This window comes from Apis dorsata, unplaced genomic scaffold (genome assembly GCF_000469605.1).
Source record: "Apis dorsata unplaced genomic scaffold, Apis dorsata 1.3 scaffold_20, whole genome shotgun sequence".
Classification (NCBI taxonomy): Eukaryota; Metazoa; Arthropoda; class Insecta; order Hymenoptera; family Apidae; genus Apis; species Apis dorsata.
Window position 1 is genome coordinate 60131 of NW_006263322.1, and position 21574 is coordinate 81704.

Here is a 21574-nt window from a genome sequence, read left to right on the forward strand (position 1 = left end):
TTGTATTAAATAACGAATCTTATGATATAAATTAATATATAACCAATTGTATTTCTCAAATGACATATATTATGTATAGAATACACACATGTTTATAATATAGATACTATATTATTCATAATTATTCATAAATATATTATTTATAATAATAATAATATACAAATAGAAAGTATCATCGTCCAATCAAGAACTATCTATTTAATTATTGCATGATAAAATAGAATGTTACATAATAAATTTATCAAGGAAGTTATAATCATTAAAATCATAAAGTTTAATAATTATTTTCATTGATTTTGAATGAGAATGTTATCTCTTAATGGTTTGATAATTTCCTTTAAAAAAATTTATTTATTTAAAAATATAATATAGAATTTTTTTCTTTAGAAAATAAAATTGTCAAAAATATGAAACCAAAAAGTATCAATTAAGAAATTTATATAAAAATTTATATTATAGCGAAAAAACGTATCAATTAAAACACATATTTTTTGCATTATTATTAATAATTAATATTATAAATATATTATTTTTATTATATTTAACATTTAATATGTATATAAAATATAACAAAATATTTTATATGTAACATTTTAATCAGGATTGTTACCAGAAAAATAAGAAATATTTATTAATATTTTATTATTAATTAATAATGGATTTCAAAAATAGAAGAAAAAGGATATTTTATTGTATCTATTGTTTGGATAAGTTTTTACTCCTTCTAGAAGTATAACACAAATAAAATATTCTGCTAAGTTCATTAATACTATTACTCTTTCTAAATCTTTCAATAGTCAAATTTTACTTGGCAATCCTGATTTTAATATATTTTATCGATCCTACGATCCCATGATATCTCACGAAAGATCCTAAACTTTAATAATTGTGGAATAATAATTATTTTAATAATTAGGAATCAATATTTAGCGCGTATATTTTTCCGTGTACCTATAACAAGTTGATCAATGATTATACTATATAATTCCTTTAATAGCTTTGGTTACGATAAATCTACGTTACTCAAAATAAATACATTACCATCACATTCAGTATAACGTAGAATTAATAAAATTAATCAATTAATTACCATATACCCAATTCTCCGGATTAATCAATCCAGAAAAAAAATGAAAAGATCGTGACATTTCGAATAACTGCATCGAAAGATCACGAATTTAATTTAAATTCTCAAGTGAAAAGTCGATTACCTGCATAAAAAATTTTTTATTTCTCTTATTCATTTTTTTCTTTTGATTTTTTTTATCTTTCCTTTTTTTCATAAAGATTTCAATGAAAATAAAAAATCATCTTACCGTAAATCATTCGAATCAAATCGTTTTGTGTTTATTTTGTTTAGTTTAATAAGTTTTAACAGATAATCAAAATTATATTAATCAGATTATCAACCAAGCAATCGACCCTTCACGGAGATAACATAATAACAAATTGCTAATAATTTTTATAATAAACAATAATTGACGTAATGAATGATTAATTGTTTTCCAATTAGTGATTATCCGTGCACTATCGACCAGTCATTTCTGCTACTTATCAAGCGATCGATTAATCGCCTTTGTTGTAAATATTGACTTCCTGGATTTCCTCTGGTTTCATATCTATATCGCCCCAACCCCATTTCATATCCTCGTGATTGTGATGATAAATAGCTTCGTTTTTATCATATCTAGAAATTAAAATTTTAAATATGAATATTCTATAAATAATAAAATTCATTTTATAAATATTGACAAAATAAGCAATTTATTTGATCAAATAAATGAATAATTGTTTCCTATTTTTTAATTTTAGATATTTAAAATGTTTATTTTTTTATATTTTTTTCAACTCTTATTTCCATATTTATATTCCTTCTAATTCTAGATTTCCATGTTTTTTTTCAATAAACAATGAAGGATTTTTCATAGTTTCTGCAACCATACGTATTTTAAAAGATATATTACAAAAATCAATAAAAATCTTTCGTCAAATTAATATATCTTTACTTATTGATTTAATGTATATTAATAGTAATATTATTATATCGATACCTTGATCCATCTCCAGTTCTAGCGGCTCGTTTTTTAATCACTTCGACAGGAACAGTTTTCATGTCGTATGCCAATCCCAATCGAGCACAAAAATCAATGAATGCAGTGGAAAAGTTAGTGTTGTAATTGCCAAATTCACCGGCTTTGTAATCCCATGGAAATACATGATGGTAATTATGCCATCCCTCACCACATCCAAGTATAGATACAGTTAGATTTTCCGTTGGGCCAATATTTCTGAAAATTTACATGAAATTTATGAAATTCTATTTTTTATTTAATGAATTTTTTCTAAAAATTATTTATATGAAACTATGTGTCTTTTTAAAAAAATTGAAAATAAAAAATTAATTTATAATAATTTCAATTATTATAATTTTAATTATAATAAAATATAATATTAAATTAAAATTTATATTTATATCCTCTTTCTTCTTTTAATGCATTATACTATAATTTTTTAAAAAAATTGTAAACAATAAACAAAATATTTTATATTTATTTATTGAAAATTAGAAAATACAATTATTTATGATTATAATTTATTATAATTTCTAAAGAAAATAAAAAACAACAAAGAAACGACATTTTTGTAATTTTATAAAATGCAATTTAATATTATAATTTAATATTAATATTTATAACTTTTAACGGAAATAAAGAATAAAAAAGTCGTCTCAATTTAATATCATTAAAAAAAAAAAAAGAAAATTCAACTGCAATCTCTAAAAAAATTGGAAACAATGAAAAGTTATTTTTATATATCATAAAAAGTAATTTTTATATATCAAATAAATTTAAAATACATTATATTATAGTATAACATTGCAACTTTGAAAAAAAATTATGAACAATAAAGCATGTATGTAACTATTATTTTAATTAAAAAAATAAATATTATGATATAATTGTATATTTCTAAAAAAATTTAAATAAACTAATTTCTTACTTATCATAAGGTCTCATGCCCCACATATGAGCAGCAGAATTCACCAACCACGTTGCGTTCAAGGAAAAAACATATCTTGCTAGATTGCTATACCAAGCATTAATAAATTTTTCATTCCAGAAATAATAAGGTATCCACACAGGGACCACAAAGCATAACAGTGGCATTAATACGATATACAATCTAAAAAACATTAAAGAGAAAATTTGTATTGAAAGGGATAAACAGCTTTCATTCAGGTTATTGTCATATGAGCAACATTCAATTCAGAAAATATTTTGTTATATAATATTCACGGTTGTTTGTATTCTTTAATCATTGCTAACTTACGAACTTAATAAATCTTGTTTTTTTATAATTTAATGTAATTTATATTTATATCAATATCAATATTGATTATTATTAAAATAAATATTTATACAAAATAAATAATATATAATAATCAAATATTATTAAAATAATATTAAATAATCAAAATAAATATTTACCCAATTTATTTTATTTTATATTTTAACTTATATTTTAAATTTATATTTATATTTTTTATTTTAGATAATTAAAATTAGATATTTAAAAATTAAATTATTTTTATATTTATTATTTGTGATTTCATTAAAGAAAATCATTAAAGAAAATATAAAGATATGGAATTTTTATTGCAAAATTATAGAATAAATTTATTTATAATTTTCATTAGATTTTTTTAAGTACTTTTACTTCAAATACAAAATACAATATTAATATAATTTTTTTCACAAAAATTTTAATCAATTTTATAAATAAACTTAATTTAAGTTAGCAAAGTTTTCTGTTATACATTTCATTTGAAATTAAATTAAATTCACTTATTAAAAAAAATTAAAATATTGAGATAAAAACCAAAATTACCTTCTTTGCCAGACAACAATAGGATCTTTTTCCAGATCGCTCAAATCAACAGTAGCACCTTTTTTAAATACATCTGGATGCTTTCGGACTAACAACCAACCCATATGCGAGAAGAAAAATCCTCGTTGTGCGTTATGCGGATCTGCATCAGTATCTGTGAATTTATGATGAACTCTATGGTCTCTCACCCATTCGTAAATATGATTCTGCAAAGTAAGATCGAAATTTGAAATATTCTGATTTCTAACAATATTATTTAAAAAAATTTTAAAAGTTTGAAGAGGAAATGATACATAAAAGAATCTGAATACCAACTATTATAATTAATTATTTCGAATTAATTATTTTTTTCGAATTTCAATTGAGAGTTTATGAAGAATTAGTGAAAAATTAAAAAAGAAAAGAGTAATTAATAGATAATATTAATTTTAAAATATAATATATTTTTCGAATTTCAATATTTTTTTGTACAAACATGATAATAAATTACAAAGAGAGAAAAGAAAAAAATAGAAATTTACCTGAAAGGCGGTTGTTTGAAGAAGCATCAGCACGAAACGTAAGGGCCACTTTGCTTTGTAAGCTCTATGTGACCATAATCTATGGGCACCAGCTGTGATGCCCATCGCAATACAAAATGTCACTAAAATTGCTGAAATTATCAATTAATTTATAATATTTTATTTCATTAAAATTTTTTTACAGTTTTCTTAATTTTTCTATTATTTTAACTAAATAATATATAATATATTTGTTCTTATTTTACATTTAGTGTCGCATAATGTGTTAGCAAATCCTTTCATTCTAATAAATTCTATTTCAATTTATTTTAATTTTACCGTTATAGAATGTTTCTCAATTATAGTTTAATTTCTTTTCGATATTATTTATCTTCGTTATAATTTATTCTACATTTTCAATATGTTATTTACTTTATCTGATTTACTTTATTTTGTTTTTTATTAGATGATTTTTGTTAGATTAAATATTTATCTCGAAACATGTATCTATTTCTATGTATATTCTTATTTATTTTTGTTATCATTCTATTTTATTTTGCAATTCTAATTTAATTTATTTAATTAATTAATTCCATTTTCAACTTTATTTTATTTATCTTTTATCGATTTCTATATCTGGATGTTTTTTATATTCAAGAAAAATTGCGCAACATTTTATCAACATTGCAGCTATATAACTTCTTTTGAGATCTGACTCAAAAATAAAAAAATAAAAAAAAAACGTACGGTTTCTTCAGACATAATGAAATTATTGTAAATTAATAAATAATTTGATTAAATTTTTTTCATTAAAATACAATGTATTTAAAAGAACTTGGAATTAAATAATAGTTTTAAAAATATATTTCTTATAAAAGAAAATTACATATTATATAGATTTATTTTTAATAAAATAAAAACAATATTCAATACGGATGATAATGATACATTAATAATAAGGAGTTTAGCAAAAAAACAAGCATATATTATATTTTTATAAGTTTAAAAAAGAGAAAATTGAATAAATTTTATATTTAGGAATGTGATAGAAAATAATATTACTTTTAAATATATTTATTATTTAAAATATGTACGATAATATTGTAGATATAGAATGAATGAAATAACAATATAAACAAAGAAATTGATACATATGTGCTCATTCTTTATTAAAATTCTTAAATAAAAAAAATATTATCGTTACATTCTAAGTATTAATAATATTCTACAATATATAATTTTACAATATAATTTAATAATATTCTATATAATAATAATATAACTATTAATAATAATAAAACTATTGCTCCAAAATTTTGTAATTAAGTGAATTTTTAAAAAATTTGCAATATTCTATCAACAAATTTCTAATTTGTTCTATTTTATTAGTAAAAAAATTAAAGATTAGAATGTTTGCCTATCGTGTAAATCGTAATATGCGTTACGTACGCTTTCATCTCATCAATTTCTATCAACAAGAAAGTGAGTGTGTATTAGAAATTTTTCTCGCTTCTTGATTTTATATTTTTCTTCATTGTGTTTATATTTTTCAAAAATGGAAAATAAAATGCGATGATCAATAGTGAATGTTTCTTTTAAAATCATAATAATAATTCAATAAAAATTTAAGATTTTTTTTATATTGAATAATTTCTATATTATGATTTTTAATTACACGTTCTCATTAATAATTATTATCAATTTCAAAAAGCCAAGAAAGAAAAAAAAAGGAAATATGGGAATATATAATTGTTTGGAAATATTTCATAAATAATAATCAATATATACATAATCAATATGACACGCATTTTAATCTAACAAAATGTTTTTGAATATGTTTTTTTTTGAAATTTTTGTCTGATTTCTCTGATAAATATTAAATGTTTTTTATGGATATTTATTATACTATTTTATGCGAAATAATTTTTTCAATTATACATTATTTCTTAATAAATAGATAATTATTGAATATTATTTCAAATAAATTGCCAATTTTTTTTATATGAATCATCAATTTTTTTTTAATTTTTTAAAATATTCTATGATTCTATAAATATTAATTGTTTTATAATAAATATTTATTACATTATTTTTTTCAATAATTTTTATAGATTGGAAATCGTTATTATAATTTAAGTGATTCATTAATTTTAGAAAAGTAATTTTAGAATAGAAAATTTTTTTTTTAAATCTTTAAAATATTTTTTTAAAAAAATCAAAGTTATATTACACTTTCATGAAATATTACTCAATAATTTTCATAGAATAAATTAAAATATTTATACTTACTCCATAAAATTGTATATGCTTTTGTGCTTCCATTACCCCAAAGATAGAATCCATATAGACCTCCAAGATGAAAATAAATAAACGCAATCACATTTCTCCAAACGATTTTCCATTTATATTTCGATTTGGAACTCAATGACTTCTGAACTAATTTCTGATTATTTTCTTTTTCTATCGTCGATTTTTCTTGATGAACATCCTGTTGTGATGCCTCCAAATATAATGTCGCTGATGAACCGAATAGATTTGGCGCCATTTTGAACAATCTAAAACAGAAATATTCGTTCATATAAAATATTTAATATATATTATATATATTTAATATATATTATATACTATCATTAATTGAAAAATTTAATTTAACTTTCTATTGAGAAATAAAAAGAAAATTTTACATTTCAAGCTATGTAACAAGCTATATATTTTTATTGAAGAATTGAAGACTGATTTGGATAACATTACATGATAAAAATATTACATTACATGATTACATTATAACATAAATATATTATATTTTTGTCATGTAATATAACATAATTAAAAATATGAATAATGAAAAATATATATATGTATAATATATATTATACATATATATTATATTATATATTTAAAATTTTATATATATATATATAATACAAAAACATTACAATTTTCAATTCTATTAAAAATATTTTAGAAATATCAATGCCTCAAAAATCTAACTTGTATTAGATAAGATTGAAATTTTTAATTTTCTACATTTTCCAAAATTTTAATATTTCTAAAATCTTCAAATTTCAAAATTTCAATATTCCTAAGCTTTTCAAATTTCTATATTACTCAAATTTCGACATTCTCAAGATTTTCAAAACTTTATATGTCAATATATTCATTGTGATTCTTTATTATGAATTTTATAAGATAAGATATTAACATTAAAAATCTCATTAATAATTTGTTATCAATTAAACTTAGAAAGTAATTTAAATTCTTTCCTAAAAAAATAGTTTATATAAACATTTAAACTTACAATTAGATAAACCTATATTCAGATAAAATGCATCATTAATGAAGAAGAAATCAATGTATTTGGAACATTGTAAACTTCAGTAAACTTATATATTCAGAAAACTTATATATTTTCTCTGTCAATCTATAAGTAATGTTTCAAATCAATGAAAGGCAATTACAAGAAAGATTGAGCGTATACATGGGAAAATAAAAAATTTAAATCGATTCGATATCGATTACAATATATATTAGAAGATCCTTTAACATTAAATGTTTACAGGTATCGATATATGACATGTATCGTTGGAAACGCTCGCCGTGAAAGGCAACAATTGCTTGCGTTAAAATATCTTCATGATCGGGACCCAGTGACCTAGTAATAAATACTTTCAAAAAATGCAAAATCACTAGTCTCGTTCCACTTGCGACACGTTTTTAAACGCGTGAAAGTTCGCACCGCATTGTGTTCGCCAGATAAAAAAATGTGTGTGTTAGTATTTTCGTTAAATAATATTAGAGACACGTACTATGCATGACAAAGACTTTTATTATTTTCTTTGAAAGTGAAAGTAAAGAATGGGTTGTATTAACATTAAATTTTCTAATGTTTTAAAAGGCATACCATTAATAATATTACCGATATTTATCAATATTGACAATATATCTATGTTCTCTAATGAGATCTACACTTAATTCATAATATTATTCATTATATGCAAATCTTTTAAGAATTGAGTTTGATGATTGTGGAAAAATTAGTAATAAAATTATGTTAATAAATTGAATAAGTTTAAACAAGTTAGAAATGTGTGATAATATTAAAAATTTGTTTTGTTTTTGATATAAGACATATATATTTTAAAAAATATTATTATATTATTAAATATTATTATTCAATGATTATAAGTTTTATCAGTTTATATTCAAGAAAAATTGAATTTCAAAACTAAGGTAAAATAGTTATCGATCCAATTTTTCATTTCATCATGAATTTTGAAATATTATTTTTTCATATCCTATTGTAATAGACAAAATAAAGTACAAGATTTGAAAAATAAAAATAAAACCAACAAAATGATCAATTTAATAATATAATAATTATTAATTTTTGAAAGAAAAAAAAAATTGGCGTAAAATATAAATTTAGAATAATCGTCATTACAATATTGTTATTTACAATTTTTGACAACGTTACGACAATACGTTTGAACAACATTACGATTCGCAGAAGTTAATGAATAACTTAATAATTCTATAAAAAAAAATCTATTTTAAATGAATAAAAGTTTTAATTATAATATTTCAAGATTTATTTTGAGAAAAGTTGAAATTGAAAATTTTTTAATTATACATCGATTTTTACAAATGATTTTTAATTAAATAATTAGCAATATGAAAATAAGTCAAAGTTAAAAAAATTGAATACTTTTTATTTTTTTTATCAAGTACGTATGTATGTGTATAGATGAAAGAATATATTATGAGTGAACATACGAATGTTTATTAAGTTTTAAGATTTAATTTAAATAAATAATAATAATTTATTTTTTTATAAATAGAATAACATGTTACATAATTTAAAAAATACTTTTATTAAAGAAAAAGAAATAAATAAGAAATAAAAGTCTATTAGTTTTTGTTTTAATTGAAATTTTGTAATGAAATGTTTTAATTAAATTTATTATTTTTTTTTAATAAAATTGTTAAAACAAATTATTTGGAAAGTCCCAATATATTAGAAAATAAAATAAAATTATCAAAATGAATAAAACTTGATCTTCATGTATATAAAAATTAAAACCCAAGGATAATCAAAAAGAATGATTTATAACGATCATTTTTATTGTGCAACTTTGTTATCTCACAATTTGTAATGTAATACAATGATAATTATAAATGAATACCGTATTTACATATTCTAAATTTACTTTTTTATTGATTTGTGATTAAAATACAAATAAATTCGACAAACTAAAATAATTCGTGTATTTAAAAATATTTCATAATTATGAAAAAAAATTAAAATGTTTTTACATTCATAATCAATATTATCGCAGTATTTTTAAATCAATATTAAAATAAAATAAATTTAGTAATTTATTTGTATAATTAAATATTTTTATTTAATATTTATTTATAGTTAGATTAATAAATTCTTTAAATTTATTAGATATTTATATCTATTATTATATTAATGAATTTTTTGATTTAACAATTGTAAATTAAATCTTTTATTGCTAATTTAAATATGTGATATATTGCGAAAAATATCGATTTAATATGTTTTCAAGAGAGAGTCAGAACAAACAAACAAATCGACATATAAACTAGTTAGCAGTAAAAGAATTAAATTATCTAATTTAATTAATAGATAAATGATTTACTAATAAATTAAGCAATATTTAATAATTTCTTTTTTGATATTTTCTTTTAATTATTAATAATCAATTGTTTCCATCTTCATATTATGATAGAATACATTTGTCAATTAACTTATAAATTGTACAATTCAATATCAGATTTCTTCATTGATTACTACAATTTTATCTTTTTTATCATGCACAAAATAAGAATGAGAAAAAAATCCGAATAAAAATATCTTTAAAAATACTTATAAAACGAATAAAAAAAATTTTTCTAACAATTTAATATTGAATTTATTGAATTTAACATTGAACTATTGAATCTATCATAGTTAATTTAAAATTAATATTCTAAAATATTAATTTTAAAAAGAAAAAAGAATTTTTTTCTCAAAGTTTCATCTTACTGATCTTATTGATCTTTAGTTATTAAATTATTAAAATAAGTAAAAAAAGATTCATTTACAATACTATATTACTATAATTGTTGATTGAAAAAATGCAACAAATGTAGCAAAAAAAAAACTCTTAAAAATTAAGAAAAAAATTTAGATTAAAAAAAAACTTAAAACTTTTTTAAATATTTCTTTTTCAAATTCTAATTAATTTTTCGACACGATTAGAAATCTAAATTCAATTTGAAAATCTAAATTTATTCATTAATTTTTTGAAAAAAAGATTCAAAAATTTTTTTTTTAAATATTATTTTAAAAAGAAACAATTTCTCTCTTTTCAACTTTTTAATACATTCGATCCAAAGCTCGAAAAACTTAATAGAAAATCCAAAACATCTTATCGATCAATTCTATAAAATAAAAAAAGAAAATAAAATATTAAAAATAAAGAGATTCGAAGAAACCATAAGTTCATGATTGATCACAAATGTAAAAGTTAAAGATCCTGTTCAAAACCAAGTCGCACGGAAGATCGTCTTAGTAAAAGTGCTCCACGATCAAAACGGTACATGCTGCGTAGGTATTCATAAGAGAATATCCACGGAGAAAGGCGGCAAGTGACGAGGAAAGATCAGTAGGATGAGGAGAGGAGAAACGAGAAAGGAAAGAAATGAAGTTTTGTACTCGAAGAACAGGTTCTCCGTAAAGGAGGTCAATGGCGCGTTTGAGGTCATTACCAATTGGTCCCGGAGAATCTCCTCCATCTCTTGCTTTTTCACGTGTCTACTTTGACCAAAATTATCATTTCGTTCTTAACGTCTCGATGATAACATATTACAAGAAAGTACGCTTTCGATGAGAAAGCGAATGGAATCGAGATCATTGTAGATCACGTGCCGTTTAAAACTTGTTATGAGATCTTTTGAGATCTGTAGATTTTGTAGAAGAGATTGCTGATTTTGATATCATTTAACAATATTAAAAAATATATATATATATACCTTATATGGACTTTTAATTTTCATGCTGAGAGCATGATAGGAATTTCAAGAATTCGAAAAAAAGATAGGTATCTACTTTGAAATCCAAGGAAAACTAATTCTCAGTTATAGATTTTTTTTTAATCTTAATATCGAAAAAAATAAAGATTATTTTAAAGATTTTAAAATCTTGGAGAATAAACAAATAAATTATAATTTTATTACTGAGAAATTTATTATAAAATAAAACAATATTTGAAAATAAGATAATTAAATGTAGTAATGATTAAAATCTGTATTGAAATTCAAATATGACATAACAATGGATAGAAGATAAAAATGGAATAAAATATAAACATTAATAATAAATTCATTCGATTTTGATATTAAAAGAAGTTGATTGTATCTTATAAAGAAAAAATGGATATCATAGAATTATCAATAAGTTTGAATTATAAAATGTTACGAATTATTGAGTTATTATATGCAAGAATTTCATTTTTTTAATTAGAGTAATGAATGAATTATAATTAAATGTATTACTATGTTAACAATTATATAATTATGAATTAATTTATTATTACTTTAAAACAATGCTTTTTGGTAATTAATTAATTACTTTCAATCGCTTCGCATTATATAATTCCCAAAGAAATTAAAATGAAAATAAATTTTTTATTTTAGACAGAATTATTTTTTACACCTATATTCATGAATCTCAATTGAGATTAATTTTACTTTATAGAATTCAAGTATTATTCAAGTATGAAGTGATCATTGTCTTTATAAGAAGCTATCGTCAAAAGATGATTATTCATTTTTAGTATTTACAAAGTATACAGATTATATAAAGTGGCTTTAAGAACGTATAGGGCATTTAATGTAGTATGTGTTGAGAATGTGCTTATATCTATTTTAACATATGAATTTCATAAAAGTAGTACTTGAAAGAACTAGTACTTAAAAGACGAAAAACTAATAATCTGTCTAATAATAGTCTGACTAAAGCAGATTCGTTTGAAAATAGAAAGTATTTTAGAAATTATAATAAAAATAGAATAAATTTGAAATTTTTTTTCTCGAAAAATTTTAAAAAATCTCAAGGAAACTATTCAAAAATCTTTTGAAAGATCATAAAACATCCATAAATTTTATGTAAAATTTATTGTAACTTTATAAAATATATATTGAAATTTTTCAATAATGGTTTTGATAAATTAGAAATGACCTCTTGGAAAACTTTTCAAAAGTTAAAAAAAATGATGAAATCTTTAAAAAAATTTTTGAAAAATAGAGAAGATTAACCGAAAATATAAAAATTTCATATTTGTACATAAGAAAAAAATATTTCAAACAAAGAAATTTTTAAAAAGAATTTAATTTATCCAAATTAATCTACTGCAAATATTAGCCAACAATATAATATAGAAAGTGTTTTGACAAAAACTTTTATCAGTAAAATTTAAAATATCTAATATATTATTATTTTTAATGTAAAAAATAAATATAGACCAATATTAGAGAGTATCGAATATATTTATATATTTTAATAGAATTTAGGTCAGCTATAAAGCGAAACTTACTTATAATCAATCGAAGAGTCAATTGAGAAATCTAGATCAATAAGCTTCGTAGTTCAATATGCTTCAATCTCGTATAAAATCAAACAAATTTCTATGTATATATTTCTGTATATTTTTATATATACATGTAACTTATAATATAATAATCTTAATCAAATGATATATTTGACAATAACTATTGAAATAAAAAATAATTTTAGTTTATTTCAAATATTTCATTATCTTTTTATTTCAATTATTTCTAATTACAAACTTTTTTCATAAATAAAGTAATTCTAATTATAAAAATAATTTATGTTAAAAAAATTATATTCAATTAATTATCAAAATATATAATAAAGTTATATAATAAAATTAATTATATATATATTAATTATATTAAAAATAATTATCAATTTATTTTCAGATAAAAATTTTTTAAATATTTATAAATAATCGATATAAAAAATTTTAGAATTTGAAGAAGAAATGGAGAAACACAAATAACTTTGACAATTTTAAAATGCAATAAAATGCAAAAATGCGAATTCTTTCATATAAGAATGTTAGCACGTTAGCACGCTTACAAAGCAATAAAATTGTAATATCATCGACTACGTAAATTAATAATTTGTATAAAATGAATTGCATAGTTAATCATAAATACCGCATATATAATTATCGTTTAGTTCATCATTCATCAGTGAGAAATATGAATTGAAATGAAAATTTACACGAAATAAAATGATATATGTAACTTCATAATATTTTTTTGAAAAATATGTTCACAAAATAGTGAAATAGTAAGATATTTTTAAAAAATTAATTTACTCTATTTTGAAAATTATTCCACTTTTTATTAACTTATACTATATATTCTTTTCATAAAAAAATTAATTTATATAATAATTCTCTATTTATTTATATTCTCATCTAACATTAGTAATATCTCGGAAAATAATTTTTTAATCTATAAATCTTTTAATAAGATATCTCGTAATAAAAGAACATGCAAAATCTCTTAGCATTATTTATTATTATCAGAATTATTTCATGTCACATTTCTTTTTATTAAATTAATATTATCGTTTTCAATTAAGTTTGTTATTTACGAATTTTTAAAATTTCTATAGAATTCATCACGATTTTCACGAATTTCTATTTCTAGAAAATCATCGAAGTAATCCTAGAATGATCTCGTGACCAATGCTTTCATTTACGAGATCGTTGAATCAAAATTGAAACGAATAAGATTTTTGAAACTCTTCCGAATGCTGCTTTTTACGATCTTACATTATTCTGTCGCAATTCTTAGATATTTAAATTACATTAGATGAGAGTGTAATTCCTACAATTCACGATGCACAAAAAGAATTTGTAAGGCGACGAAGTTTTTATTTCTGATTGAAGAAACGTTCTTGAGATTGAACGAAGATAAATGAAAAATTTCAAAAAGAAAATTGATAAATTTTAGTTATCTTCAGTGAAATAGTATTTGAATATTATTTAATCAATTTTTATATTTATTTCGAAATTGTAATTATTTAATTGATTGATTTATAAAATAATTAATAATTTATTATATTATTATCAAAAATAAATAGTCTTTTCTTTTTTTATGTTAATGATTAATTATTAATAATTATTTTTCTATATTATTTTATATATTATATATTCTACATTATATATTATTTCATCACGTACTATTCACAACTATTTATTATTTTTTTTCTATAAAAATTTGTTAAAAAATCAAAGACATATTAATCAAAATATAAATATAATACTATAAAAATATAAAAATACAAAATAAAATCGGATAATTTTTCGATAATAAATTGATCGATAATAAATCGATTATTAATTTTACTTATTCATTTCCAATTTTTCCATTATATGAAAACTTAATATTTTTGTTTTTTTATACATTAATTTAATAAAATCTTTATTTTATTAATTATTTTAATTATTTTTATTTAATCATTGTTCTCATTATCTATCTAATATTTAATTATCTATAGACGAAAATAGATATACACTATTTCGCAAAATAATATTTTTAACAAATATTTTCTATATTTTAAAAAAAAACTTATTGTAAAGATTTATATTAAAAACGAAAATTAAATTTATCATTATTAAAAAATAAATAATTTAATTACTTCGTTATTTTATCTTTTTTTTTTAATTTTTAGAAGAATGGCATAATTCATTAAAAATGAATAATTATAATATTTGTACTTTATTAATTATTTTGTTTAAAATTGAGAATATAAATAGAAATCATAATTATTTTCTATACAATGGTAAATGAATTAAATTTATTAAAAAAATTATTCAAAAATAAAGATGAAAATATTAAAAATCAATTAACAAAGAAAAAATCCAATTAAAAGTACAATATTAACAAGATTTTTACGATTTTTTATGTTTAGATTCCTTGATTTTATGATGTTTAAGAATTTAGAGGCTTAGAAGAAATTTATATACATAACATATATCTCTGCTTCTTTGAACATTTTAATTTAATACAATTTGGAATTAAATAGCTCCTAATTTTTTTCAATATTTGACTATGTATTGGTAAATATTAAATAAGTAAATAATCGAAGCTGTACATATTAAAAATCAAAAAAAAATTTAATCAAATTGAGGATCATATAAATTTTGAAAAGAAAACCCGAGATTAAAAAATAAAAAAATAGAAAAATCGTAATCTTTATATGTTTTTAAATCGCTATCAAAATTGCAAATGATTATGCTTCCATATTATTTCGGGATTGCGGATCTTCGAAGTGATTCAATTCCACTCTAGTAAACAGAAAAGTCGCTTAAGAAAGTATGTCAAATAGAAAGAGATTAATTATATATCATAGAACGAAACAAATATATGATCGAAAATTTCAGGGAAAAATTTCGATATTTTAATCGGGCGAAAGAAGAGATAAAAAAGATGTTAGTTGTTTCTCTTTGAATTTGAACTAATTTTTTTAAGAATATAACATTGAAATTATACATATATGTTATCGAAAATCGATGATCTATTAAAGTTTAAATTTAATTTTAAAAAATAAATAAAGAAAATTTATAATTTTAATATATTATTATGCATTACTTCTTTTTTTTAAATTATAGTTAATTATAGTTTTTTTAAAATATATTTAAGAAACTGGAATCAATCTTCCGATATAATTTACATAATTTATAACATAATTTACATAATTTTTTAATTTATGAGTTCATTTTATAAGAAGAAACATTTCAATTATATGAATTATATTATTCATGATAATATTAAATTATTATGTAATAACAATAATATTATTCAACTTTGATTATTATTCAAATGATACATAATGATATGATATTATACAAAAATGATATGATAATTTAGAATTTAATTTCGAATATTTGTATAAATGTTAAATATTTGTATAATATAATATAATGTTTAATATTATATAGACATAACATTTTTATATCGTATTTATATAATTTATAAAATATTATATCGCATAATATTTTTACAAAAATTGCAATAAGCAAGTTATAAAATTGTAGCTATGCAATACTGGTTGTATCGATATTGAAAAAATGAATTTATAATTTATATAAAAAAATTCATTTTCATTATTTAATATTATTCTTATATTAATTATATATTGAAATTTTAATGAAGCAATCTATTTTATATTTATAAGTCTTTGATTATAATTAAAAAATTTTAATTATCATAATCTTATTTATTTAGAACGTAGAATAGAAATGCAAAAAAAATCATCAATAATGATAAGCGACTCCAACTATTCACTCATCTATCAGGAATATTTTTTTAAAAATAAAATTGTTTTTCTGAATTTGAATTAATATGTAATAAAACTGCAATTCTAATAAAAAAATTATTCCAAAAAATCAACGATTTTATACAAATTTTTGTAAACTTTTTTTAAACATTATTTCTTTTCCTATTTTTTTTTTTTTTTTTATTCAAATTTCTTCTTTTTTTCGCTATCATGTTAGAAAAACTTATTTTCCAGATTTCTTACCTAAACCGCGAAATGGATGATCGCAAGACCTCGAAACAATAAGTGAATGGAATGTTTTAACATATAGCACGTCACTACCATCGACAATATAGTAAAACGAACCATGAAGTACTATTTCAAGGGAAATCATTTGCTTTTGCATGCTTGAAATTTATTCGAACGGTCAATACAAATTGCTACAGAAAATAAAAGAAAAATCAAATATATAATAATGATTACTTTGATGATATATAAAAAAGATGAACGACATTTTTTTTCATTATTTTATCTGTTTTGATAAATTATATATGTATTTTATGAAACGAAACTGAATGAATTTTTAAGAGAATTTTTGCAAAAAAGGAAATTATAATTATTGAAAGTAAATTAATCAGTGATGTAATATTGAATAAATAAATTATAATTTTAAAGTAATATATAAATATAATGTAAATTTTAAATAATTTCATAAGTTCTAAGAAATTAAAAGAAATTGTTTTCAAACTTCCAACTTTTTAAGAGGAAAAAATATATATTTTAAAAATAGAAAATTTCAATTTTGAAAATTTTAGAAATTATTATAATTGAAAAAATTTAAAAAATTACCATTAATTTCAAAAATTAAAAATTATCAGAATTAATAGATAATAAAAAGTTTATATATAAAGAAATTAAATTTTTAGAATTTGAATGTGAAATTTTTGAATGTGATTTAACAAAAAAAAGTTTTATATTAGCAATTTGTATAATTTTCTGTAATTCAAAATATTAAAATATGTATTTATTCACAATATATTATATGAATTCAAAATATTATAAGAAACATAAAAGAAGAATAGAAACCAATTTTTTTCCCTAGGATTATCTGTAATCAATTTTTTTTTTTTTTTTCTTCTTTTTCTCATCAAGAAACAAATAACATTGCAAGCTGATTTAATGAAATTTGAAACCTATTTTTGCGCAGTGAAAAATATATTATCAGTGAAAAAAAATATAAACTTTATCAGCACTTTTTTTTTGCAAAGACAAGATCAATGATAATGGAATATTTGCTTAAAGGCTATATTCTGAATTTCAATAAATTTTAATATTAATTCAATGGAAATTTTGAATAAAAGAAAATTTATTTTCAGAGAAATATATTTCTCTTACTTTTTATTGACCTCCAGTAAATTCTTTATTGAATAAAAATTCTATTTCACTAATATCTTATCAAAATTTAAATATATTTTAAAAAATCTATAATTAAAAAAAGAATATATTTAAGAAAATATATTAAAGAAGATATTTAACATATATATTTATTAATAATTATCATTTAAAGATAATATATATAAAAATTACAAAATCATATTAAAATCACAGTAATAAATTATTCATTATTGTTATATATATAAATATATAAAATAAATTATAAAAATTCATCAATTGTAGATAATTAATTTCTAATGAAATACAAATAAATTATCTACAAATATTATTATTTTACAAATAAAATTAAATAAAACATATAATATATAACATTTTTGCAATTAAAAATTAATTTTTCCAAAAATCAAATTTGGAAATCGATTAAATACATGAGCAATTGATTATTTCTTAATTATATATTTTCAATTTTGATTTTGTAAAAAAAAATTATTTTCTTTTCTTATTTCTTATTTTACTTATTTTCTCACATAGAATAACCTTATATGGACAATTTGTAAATGTAATCGAGGATTAAATTTACTTGTATTTAAAAAATATTTAAACTTGATTTATTCAAAAACCTTAAATAAAAATAAAATTGTTTTTTTTTTAATTCTTATCAACCGTGGTAAATCAATAAATATTTATATACTTTTTATATTATAATTATATATATAATTGTAATATTTTAATACAATATATATATATATATACATTGTATTAAAATATATATATATATATATATATGTATATATTAATACAAATTATTAATATCTTTGACTCTTTAAGAAGTATATCTTCAATTCTTTTTTATGAAAATCTTTTGTATTTTCATCTTTCAACATAGTTTAATATAGTTTGGATGTATCTAAAAATTTCTTATATTTCCAAATAAATCAATACTTTTCAAAAATTTATTCATTAATTATTTAACTAATTATGAAAAATTATTATTGTTCACAAAAATTTTCCCTAAATTTTCTAACAATAATCCATAATTCATTTCGAACAATATCCAATAAAAAATTCCTTGTTTATCTGCAATAAATAAATTAATTTTTCTCTAATTTCTCTAAATTCTTCATAAATTTGATAATAAATAAAATTCTTCTTTTATAAAAATCTTCCCTATTCTCACTTTTCAACGATAATCCATAATTCATACTTCGAACGCATCCAACAAAAAATTCCTCTTCCATTCAACTTAAAAAAAAACAACTTTCTTTGAAATCATTCATCTATTGTTTATCAAAAACTATCATTCTTCGACATTAACACAAGCTAAATATAATAACTTACTGGTACTGGTTATCGTATTCGCCCTAATAATAGATCCTTTGGACACGTATCACCGGAGCTCCGTAAAAAATCTGTCTTTCTAAGATGACTCTCTAGGCTGAAAATGTGATCCGGCCTGATGGCGAGTTCACTACGAAATACGGAGATGCAAGAGCGTATGTACTACTTATCAACTCTACGACGACCCATAAAACCGCGTCGACGAAATCCCCCACGCGATTCTTTAGTTCGAGTGGTCTGGATTGAAATAAAATGAGAAAAACATCAAGAAGAATAACAACATTAGAAATAATGCTACTTAATATTCATAATTAAAATAACCTTTGAAGATGTTATTTTTATTATTTTTTACAATTATAAAGATGTTTTTCTCTCCGTTTTTTATTTAAACGAAAGCAAAATATTTCATTCTATCCATTTGTCGTAGAGATAAGTCATAGAGAAAACTTCAAAATTTTTAAAATTTCAAATTCTCAGATTTTCAAATGTTTTTATTTTTATACAACAAAGGAAGATAATGAAAATATAATAAAAAAATATAATATATTATATAATTAATTATTTAATTATTATAGATTTAATCCTTCGTATATATAATTTCAGAATAGTATATAGAGATCGGAAATGATAAATATTTTGATTTAACTTTTTCTATTCAATTTAATTTTATTACAAAGAATATTGTATCATAATTATTATTTTCTAAAATGGTTAAAAAATAACGAATAAAATTAAATCAATAATCATATAAATATATTTTTGGTTATCCAATGTACAAAATAAACATACAAAAAGTGAAAAAAAAAATATAGAAAAACATAAAAAAAGGTAAATTAGTAATTGTGATATTTCATAAATATAATATTTTTTCTACAAAATGAAAGTAAGAGAGATATCATTTTATCATTACGACTCTGTTATTTTTTAAAATTTTTATTTTAATTTTTATTAATTTATTACAGAAATTTAATTGTCTTTGTATTTTATAATATAATTGTAACTTTTACGATTACATAATTTTGTATATAATATAATATAATCGTAAAAAAATATATATATAATAATATATAATCGTAAAAAAAAATTGTTTAAATTAATAAAAAATTCTTTATAATTTTATTAATTCTTTAATTAATAAAAGCTTCTTTATGAATTCTTAACAATTGTCTCCTAAATTTATCATATTATTTAATTTTATTACTAAATTTATAATATTAAACAGAATTTATAATTTTCATACACTTTGTTTATAAACTTAAATAACTGTTGTTAAATAACTTATTCATATTGAGTTTTCGTATTTGAGTTTTCGAATTTAGAATTTTTATAAAATTTAAACATGTATATATGTTTACATGTATATATTTTTAATTACAGTTTTTAATTTCATAATTTTTTTTAAAATCAATTTATTATATAAATAAATAATTAAGAATAGAAAAAAAGATTTGATTTTTGTAATAACATTTTTGTAACAATATTTTGGCGAATTAATTTATATTTATATTTTTGCGTACATAATTAATGCATGTTTTGTAATCATAAAATTATTAAAACCAAAAATGGCATACATAAGAAAATTTTCTTCTCTATTAATACTTTTTTTCAACAATCCGATAAAAATATCGATATAATTTTTTGTCAAAATGAGATATATTTTTCACGGCTCTGAAATTAATTAACTTACAAAAAATGAAATCTATTTATATCATTTTTTAAAAAAGCAAGAAAATTAGATTATATTTTTAAGAAATCAATTTTTTATAACTGGACATTTGAATTAATATTTGAACACATTGACCATAGAGTACTAGAAATTATTGCTTTACATGTTTGTTTATTATAACTATAGAATTGATTTTAATACACATTAAAATATTTAGTTAATACAAATATAGATTTTATTTATTTAATGCATACAGTTTTTTGTATAATAAAATTTAAATTCAAAAAAAATATTTGAATACCTAATTCGGACAACAAATAAATTAAAAAAATATATAAATAACAATTTTTTATTAAAAATTAAGATAAGTAGATAATTAATTATATAATTAGTATATTAAAAATTATTTTCTGTTAAGAAACTTCA

General features: G+C 19.4%; 1 protein-coding gene across 3 annotated transcripts; it reads right to left on the reverse strand.

Moving 5' to 3' along the window:
• Positions 1 to 697: 697 nt before the first annotated feature.
• On the reverse strand, positions 698 to 19678 carry LOC102673752 (acyl-CoA Delta(11) desaturase-like). 3 transcript variants are annotated; one of them, XM_006607890.2, is made up of 7 exons: positions 19510 to 19678; positions 6678 to 6945; positions 4410 to 4540; positions 3889 to 4094; positions 3001 to 3183; positions 2052 to 2288; positions 698 to 1687 (listed from the first exon to the last, which is right to left on the reverse strand). In XM_006607890.2, the coding sequence occupies exons 2-7, from the start codon at positions 6931 to 6933 to the stop codon at positions 1567 to 1569; spliced, it is 1134 nt and encodes a 377-aa protein (XP_006607953.1). In that variant the 5' UTR covers positions 6934 to 6945; positions 19510 to 19678; the 3' UTR covers positions 698 to 1566. The 3 variants fall into 3 exon arrangements, with proteins under 3 accessions (XP_006607953.1, XP_031365965.1, XP_006607954.1); XM_031510105.1 differs by having other exon boundaries at positions 6678 to 6943; positions 19483 to 19631; XM_006607891.2 differs by lacking the exon at positions 19510 to 19678 and adding an exon at positions 7703 to 7723 and having other exon boundaries at positions 6678 to 6943.
• Positions 19679 to 21574: the final 1896 nt, after the last annotated feature.